General features: G+C 42.7%; 1 protein-coding gene across 1 annotated transcript; it reads left to right on the top strand.

The window, feature by feature from the left end:
• Window positions 1-184: 184 nt before the first annotated feature.
• LOC116378147 (protein-glutamine gamma-glutamyltransferase K-like) lies at window positions 185-7361 on the top strand (the record flags this gene model as incomplete). Its single annotated transcript, XM_031839960.1, has 11 exons — window positions 185-489; window positions 1584-1702; window positions 1785-1892; window positions 2643-2820; window positions 4002-4140; window positions 4233-4425; window positions 5366-5519; window positions 5607-5891; window positions 6463-6623; window positions 6715-6851; window positions 6951-7361. Coding segments are annotated over 11 exons (1921 nt in total), but the record flags the coding sequence as incomplete, so codon positions are not given.
• Between the last annotated feature and the right edge of the window lie 1263 nt (window positions 7362-8624).

The following is an 8624-nucleotide window of genomic DNA, read 5'->3' as shown; positions in this document are numbered from 1 at the left end:
GTGTGTGTGTGTGTGTGTGTACCTTGTCAGGACATTACATTCTTGTTTTGTTTTCTATTTTTTCAAACATATCCCAACAAGATAGGAATGCAGGTGTGGCTCATATTAAGGGAGGGTGAAAAAAGAAACCAGGCGATTGAATTCATGAACTGTGTGGTGCTTCTTCTCTTGTTTGAGAATGAAGAATAGCTTCCAAGTGCTATATTCCTTCACACGTGTGTCCTCTCACCTCCGCAGGGCCGCTGCCAACGGTGTCAAAGAGAACCCATGTGATCATCCCTCTGGTGGAGGAGGTGAAGGACGATCGTTGGGAGGCTGCCGTTGTGAGACAGGATGACAAGAAGATAATGCTGTCGGTGAATTCTCCCCCGACGGCCGTCATCGGCCGATATCAACTCACCGTGGAAACGACTTGTGCAAACGGCCAGGCTGTCTCCACACATGACCCGGCTAATGACATCTACATGTTGTTCAACCCCTGGTGTGAAGGTAAACACTGGAGTTAAAAATAGGACACATATAAGGTTGATATATCTGGTTCATATTCAGGGGGTGGTCAAAATAAAAGAAACACCAGACGATGCAGTCATTTAAGGATGGCCTTCTCATACCAACACTACTTTAGGAGCAGCGGAAGTCAGACAGTGGCTGGTGGTACCACAGTTTTGCATTCTGCTGCTCTGGTTACCACAGAAACAAGGCGGACTGTGTGAAGACCCGCTCCCTATTTAGATATGAAGGTCTCATTCTAACGAAAACACAACAATTCTTAGTTTCAGGTGATTATACGCTAATACATAGTTATGAATATTTTATTCCTTTTCTGCAAATGGATCCCTGAAATGCTACATGCATCAATCATTTAAGAAAAATCCCACAAAAAGAACAATAAATGTTTTGCCATACCCTCTGAAAAACCTAAAAGCATCACTTTTAGGTCCCTTGATAATCTGACTAGCGTTTCATCTCGAAAAGGCCAGAACAGTGTTCACCATCATTTCAGAGGAATTGTGAAGGAGGCGGAGGTGCGCTTCAACAAGACTTTTCTCTTTACTTTTGCTTAAACAAAAGTTGTAACAGGAATTCTTACGTTTTTCCCAGAAAACCTGAGAAATACAATTTTAACAAATGGACACTCGATACAGGAATTTTGTATTGTGAAGTGCAGACATAAAATCTGCAATTAACACAAATAAAATCCATACAATTGTAATGTTAAGTTATTTCTCATTTTTCAGATGTTATGTTCTTTCTTTCAACAGTGACGATGCACAATTAACCTTTTATATGGAAAAAGAGAGATGTAATGTACCGAGTTTTTAGCAAATTAATATTTTCCACCCGTACTCATGGGCAGGTCGGTAAAAAAAAATTGTGAGGTAAAAATAGACATTACAAGAAGATCAGTTATTAGAATAGTACAAAACTCAACCTTCCCCCTCCAATACACACAAGATTAGACATTCAAAGCGTCTCAAATACAGTACTGAGGTTCTCAGTAAAAGTATGCAAACACCCACCACAATAGTACAAATGTTTGTTGTGTCAGATGGGAGAAAATGTTCTCACTTGTTCTCCATCAGATGACACAGTGTTCCTGGATTCTGAAGACGAGAGGCAGGAATACGTCCTGAATGACATCGGACGGATCTACTACGGCACGTCCAATCAAATTGGAGTGCGGACGTGGAGCCACGGACAGGTGAGTGGGCTGTTTGATCGCTCCGTGTTTGGTGGACAGACCGAGCGGCAGAAACTGACCGTTTCCTCTGTTCTGGTTTCAGTTTGATGTCGGGATTCTTGCTGCCTGTGTCTTTGTCCTGGAGAAGAGTGGAACTCCTCGGTCTGGGTGGGGAGACCCCATTAATGTGGTGCGAGTCATCTCAGCCATGGTGAGACTATTGTTCCACGCCTGATCAGCCGACCTTTGTGTTTCTCTAATGTGCTGGTACGCAGTGGAAACCCTGTTCTGTGCCATAATGTCAACACCTATTGGCAACTACCGGCTGGATCGCCATGACATTTTGTACCGACATTCATTGTCCCCAGAGGAGGAATCCTATTGATCTTGATTGGTACCATGAATTTTGTACAAACATTCCCCCAATGATGAACTGTAGTAATCCACCATCATCACATCAACATTTTCTAATTTTTCCAATACTTTGAGTGTTGTGTTTAGCGCTAATTAGCAAATATTAGCAGGATAATATGCACACTAAGATTGTGAACATTACCTGTTAAACATCAGCATGTTAGCATTGTCACTGTGAGCATGCTATAGTATCGTAGTACAAAGCACACATTTTATGTACTTATTTCTATATAGATTTTATTCCTAAAAAAGAAACTGTAGTGTTACACAATTTCCTCCCCGGAGATCAATTAAGTATTTCTGACTCTGATGTTAGGCCTGCGGTTGTAAGCATTTAGCTCAAAGCACCCACCTGTCATACAAATACACATAATCAATTGTTTCATGGGCTTTATTGAATGTAATTGAGAGTGAAATATGTATGTTATTAACTAAAGGTAGATGTTATTAAAGCCGTGCCGCAGGGGCCGGGTTTCTACTTTTCGGGGAACTGAGTTCATAACTTAAAACTCTGAAGTGTAATAATCCACATTCTTGATTTGTCTAGATCAACTCCCCTGGTGACAGTGGAGTCGTGGAGGGGAACTGGTCAGGAGACTATTCAGGTGGAAACAGCCCAACCGTCTGGAGTGGAAGTGTGGAAATCCTGAAAGAATACATTAAAAACAACGGCAGCCCCGTGAAGTACGGCCAGTGCTGGGTCTTTGCTGGTGTATTCACGACAGGTCAGTGATGGTCATGTGTGCAGCAATAAACTGTTAAAATATAATAATGGTAAACTGCTAATAGTGTACTAATGTTATTGCCTTTAATCTGCTATGATACTTAATTTATTAAATTATTATTTCATATTACACAAACTAATAATAAAATATAGCTAATAATTAGATATTAATAATTAAAAACATTATTTAACCTTCCTCAACCAAGAGCCCCCCCAGTGAAACAATTACAAAGATACAAACAAAACACAAACAAGCCGCTCCACCGCTAATAATCATAAATGCTTCGTACCTTGAGCAGAAGACCACCGTCTTCTTGAGACTCTGACACGTCGAACGAGGTGTCATAGTCTGAAATTGACCAATTGTAGGCTGAGAAAGCCTCGCATAGTCACAGTCCAACTGCAGTCAGACAAGAATGGATCCATGGTTTACAGCCTCGGATTGGATTTTTGCTCTCAAAATGATGCCAAACTGCTGTATTTGGATAGATTGAACACTATTGGTGATAAAACAAGTGCAATATATTGTATATAAAACTACAATGGAACAGCTGGTTCCAAAATGACAATTTTCCTCGACCTCGCCTGACCTCTCTGTACTAAAACCTCGAACTTTTTTTCGCTTCACTTTATCAAAGCCAAAATTTGCAGAGAGACTGCTGACATGGTGTGCTATAATTTGGGGGAGGTTTAAACGTTCGTTAGCACCATTCAAAAGGGATAATCATGCTTTCAGTGGGGTTTTTTCAGGAAAACCTGAAACTTTTCAATTTGAGCTATGTGCCATCTTTATTTGCTATTGACCAGTAACATATACACAATATTTACACATCTGAACAAACCTCACAAGTGTTGCCTGTATTATAACATCAAAAGTATTAAAATAGAGGTTGTAGTTACAGAATTACAGTCTTTTTAGGATGGGTATGCAATTTTCGAGCAGAGGCCTAAAAATAGGGCTAGGGCCCAACGGGTTTTAATATCCTTTCATTGTTTAACAGTAGATTAATATGTATAAGCTATAGTTTGATTAACAGTCAATATACCATTTAACAAAGAGGGTTATAATGAAGTATTAGTTTTTCTTTCTCCTGTGTATTGATTTTACACTGAAGGTGTTTGACCATTAAATGTCTCACAGACACTGACCTCTGACCCCTCATCGCTCTGTTTTCTCTCCAGTTTTACGGTGTTTAGGAGTTCCCTGTCGAACTGTGACCAACTTCAGCTCAGCTCACGACACGGACGTGTCCTTGACAACGGACGTATACCTGGACGAGAACCTGGACCCTATAGACCACCTCAACGCAGACTCCATCTGGTTCGTCCTGATGTCATCATTGTGATGCCGACCTTTTGTTTTTCGCTCTCTGGTTCATTAAGCCTGACCTTGCAGTCTCTCCCTCCCAAAAGGAACTTCCACGTGTGGAACGACTGCTGGATGGCTCGTCCAGACTTGCCTCCAGGCTACGGAGGCTGGCAAGCTGTCGACGCCACTCCTCAGGAGACCAGCCAGGGAAGCTACTGCTGCGGCCCTGCTTCTCTCGCCGCCGTCCGCAGCGGTCAGGTCTTCCTCAAACACGACTGTCCGTTTGTGTTCGCCGAGGTTTGTGGAATATTGAGTTTAACTTTAAATTGGGAGCATCAACTCAAAACACACACACACAAACACCTCCCCACGGACATCCAGAGAGGGACACAGCCTCCTTGGTCTGGGGGTGCATCTTCAGCAGCACAATAAAATATAATAGGAACGCTACAGGCAGCAGTTTGTCTCTATGGTCCACTCGCTCCTCCACGACTACACGTTGCTGCTTCTCACTTGGATTTATCAACACACAGCACAGTTAGACACACACAGATGTCAGTATGTGTCCTTCGCATATCTCAAGAACCGCTGATCCGATCTACTTCACACTTTGGTGGGTGTTTTTCTGGGACCCCACTGAATGCTTTAGCGAATTGTTGCAAATTGGACATGTGATACATTCAATATTAATTACATTTGCATAAACAACCGATCAGCGCTCTGTGTAGCTTCAGGGCTCTGCGGACCTGAGCAGGTCGTTCATATGGGTTTACCAACGTTACAACCAAAGTCTCCTTCACTTCCCTGCAGCACATCTGGAACCCCTCTGCTCCTGCACTCTCTCTGCTGAGGAATGGAGAGGGGATAAAGGGGAAAGCCCCCCCCCCGTCCCCCATAAAAGTTGCAAGACTTGCAAAATCCGCCTTCGTCCCCCCCCGCCCTCAAAATTCGCCTACTGCTTAAAAGAGCCCTCCAGAAACTCTGTACATAAAAGTTGCAGGACTTGAAAATAAGGGTCCCAACAGGAGAAAAACACTCAAAAAGTCAGTTTCTTCCTCACATATTTTGACCTACGGGAGTGAACAGATCTTTCGGTGGTTTTGTGTTGACAGATTCGGCGTGTGCTGTGTGCTAATCATGAGCCGTATGGCCTTCATCAAACGATGCGTGGCATTTCCCATCTGTTCAGGGCTTTGTTTTCTAACTCTCTCTCTCTCTCTCTCTCTCTCTCTCTCAGGTGAACAGCGATAAAATCTACTGGCAGAGGAACTTAGATGGGACCTTCAGTCAGATCTACAGTGAGAAGAAATTGATGGGCCGCTTCATCAGCACGAAGGCTGTTGGCACCGATGAACGCAATGATATCACAGACCTTTACAAATACACTGAAGGTATCGTCACGCCAACGGAGATCACATGCACTCAAAAATGGTGTTCGTACTTTATTGAATTAACTCAACAGTTCTGGTCTTTCTCAGGGTCTGTGAAGGAACGCATTGCAGTGGAGACAGCGTGTAGCTATGGCTCCAAAGCAGAGGCCTACTCCTCTCCCACGGCGGAGGATGTGTCCGTGGAAGTGACCATGGACGGCGAAGGGCCGAAAATGGGGAGAGACGCAGAGCTGACTATCACGTTGCGCAACGACAGCTCAGAGCAACGTATGTTCATCCTCCACGGCCAGGTGGATGTCATATACTACACCGGCGTCCACAAGGCCACCGTCAGGAAGGACAAGACGGAACTGGACCTGCGGCCCAACGAAGGTGAGTGGAAAATGGTAAAAATCTTGATGAACACTGAAGAAATCCTAATGGGAGAAGCTGACTGCAATGAAGACAACAACTCCCATGATCCCACGCTGCTTCACGATGTCACCAAACTCTGAAGTCTTCTGTCATTGTTTCGATTGAGAGCAGCAGAAAATTACACATTTTGCACTTAATATGATATATGATTGTATGTTAGCTTAGCTTTGCACAAAGACTGGAAACAGCCCTTACAGTACCAGCCCTCTAAAGCATTTTCTTTGGAACAATTTTTTTTTATATGGTTAAAACAAACAAGAAAATTACAATTAGTGAGCGTTGGAGGTGCAGGTTGGCTGATGTTGTTACATTTGGACAGGACCAGGCTAGCTGTTTCCCCCTGTCCTGCAGTTTTTATGCTAAGCTACGTAGCTATTTACCAGGCAGAAATGAGAGTGGAATTGGTATTGTCATGTAACTCTCGGCAAGAAAGCAAAAATATATAATTAAATCATTTTACTCTGTACAATACTATAAATCTAAAAACCTGCAATGTTGTAAATATGTAAATACTATCTCTGGTCTACAGTACGTTTTTTGAAATGGAGCCTGGAGTACAAAGACTACAAGGACCAGCTGGTCGACCAAGCGGCCCTGATGCTGACGCTGTCAGGCCGGGTCAAAGAAACGCAGCAGGTCCTCGCCACTCAGTTCACTTTCCGCCTCAGGACCCCAGACCTCATCATGAAGGTGGGCCAAACAAATCCTCACATATTACTGGTAATGAAGATTAAGACATAAATTCTGATCTGATTTGGGTTATTCTTCTTCTTCTTCACAGCCAATCGGGAAGGCAGTGGTAGGAGAAAAAATGGCGGTCGAGATTTCTTTTACTAACCCACTAGCACAGGTGCTGAAAGCGGTGATATTCCACGTGGAAGGACTGGGCCTCCTAACTGCTAAAAAGATTCATTATGGGTGAGTGGCGGGGGGGGGGGGATACTTTTATTTTAACTTTCTTTTTTAACTCTGTCTGTCTGTTTTAACTCTGTCTGTCATTTCCTGTCCTGTCCTCAGAGATATTGGCAGTCATGCATCCGTGTCTCTGACTGAGCACCTCGTCCCCTCCCTGCCTGGACCGAGGAAATTACTGGCCTCATTGGACTGCAAGCAGCTCACGCAGGTTCACGGGGTGACCGACATCACGGTGGAGGAATAAAGCAACGGCGCTCTGTAGCAATTCATTCGTATGGAAAGTTGGTGCTTAAATAATGACCACAGAGAGAGAGACGGGTAATCATGAAGCATTGAAGAGAAAAGTTGGACAGAAGCTTTTATATGCTCTGAAAACCAGTATTGGCTCCAACTCATCACATTTACTTTTGCAAATTGTGTATTGAGATCGTTTTTTTAAGGCCGTTTATTTCAATATCAAAATACTGCTGCAAATGCTCTTGTATTATTCAAACAAAGAGAATTTAAAATGTAGTCTTGAGTCTGGTGATTGTGACATTAGAGAGCAGTGTGTTTCTGGTGTCATGAATGTTTGGTTGCCGTAGATTCACGGGGTTAGTTACGGTGTCGCGCCGCCGTGTTGGAGGACTAACGGCAAAACAAATAGAAGATACCAGAAGTCATTTTACAGGATACAGAGCAAATAGTGAGCCCCCAAAATGTTAAGATGCGTCTGCTTTGCAGGAAGAACTTGAAGCTGAAATACAAAAATGATCGTCTGTGCGCTGACCATTTCATCGAAGCTGAGTAAGTGTTAAATATCAAAGCTAGTTGGTGAACTCAAGCGTGTAGCTGGCGTTAGGCCTCCTGACTGGTAATGCTTTTGTTCAGCTTGTTTAACTACTGACAGCGAGTCAACTGAATGAATGTTAGGATACCAACAGAGCTAGCGTTAATATTTTCCTCGGGTTTAGCTAGCAAGCTTCATACATGTCAGGATAACATCAGAATGTCGATATCAAATTTGAAGATGCTCTCAGTCAAATTCATCTTTTACTTTTCTTGTCCATAGAATGTGTATATAAAAAGTGGACTTGGTCACTTTAAAGTCAATGATGAAATATGTAGTTCGTCATTTTGGCCGTCACTATCTTGTTTTTTGCACCCAGAAGTGATAGAAGAGGGTGGAGCTAAGTGCAACCGAACGCTAAATAAGACATTTTTCAGATGACCAAAAATGTTACAATGAACTTTGATGAAGTGAAAACGCACTGGGAAAGAGTTAAAGTTCTAAGACAAAAACACGGACAGTCGCCCCCTGATGGACATGAGAGAGAATGCAGGTTTAACATCTGCATTGGCCTCACTTTTAAAAACCTTTGGCTCTTTTTTGCTAGACATAATGCACCCAAAACATGGGGAAGTGGACACAGAGTGTGCCACTGTAACTGTACAGTGTGATTTAAGAAGTGCCCGAGTTTTTACATAATATTATCATGTGTATTAATAACATCAATATTTCCTTTTGTGATATTGTTGATACCCGTCTATCCCAACGCCCCTAACTTGAACTGAAGGACGTTCTGATATCGCAGAGACGGGAAGAAAAGAGATCAAAACTGTTGAAACATGAATTGAATGCATGTTTGTTACTTCCACTCCCAATATACCATTTCCTTGAGTCAATGTTTGTATGTTTACTGAGAGGAAGCTCCGCTGTTTAATATGTATATGTCTTATGAGATATGTAAACTTGTTTGAGAAACGCTTGTTTACTTGTGTTCAGTCTTTCTGCTC

Source organism: Anarrhichthys ocellatus, unplaced genomic scaffold (assembly GCF_004355925.1).
Source record: "Anarrhichthys ocellatus isolate YVR2014 unplaced genomic scaffold, GSC_Weel_1.0 scaffold2112, whole genome shotgun sequence".
Lineage (NCBI taxonomy): Eukaryota > Metazoa > Chordata > Actinopteri > Perciformes > Anarhichadidae > Anarrhichthys > Anarrhichthys ocellatus.
Note: the sequence above shows the minus strand (reverse complement) of the source record. Positions and strands in the feature narration are given on the sequence as shown.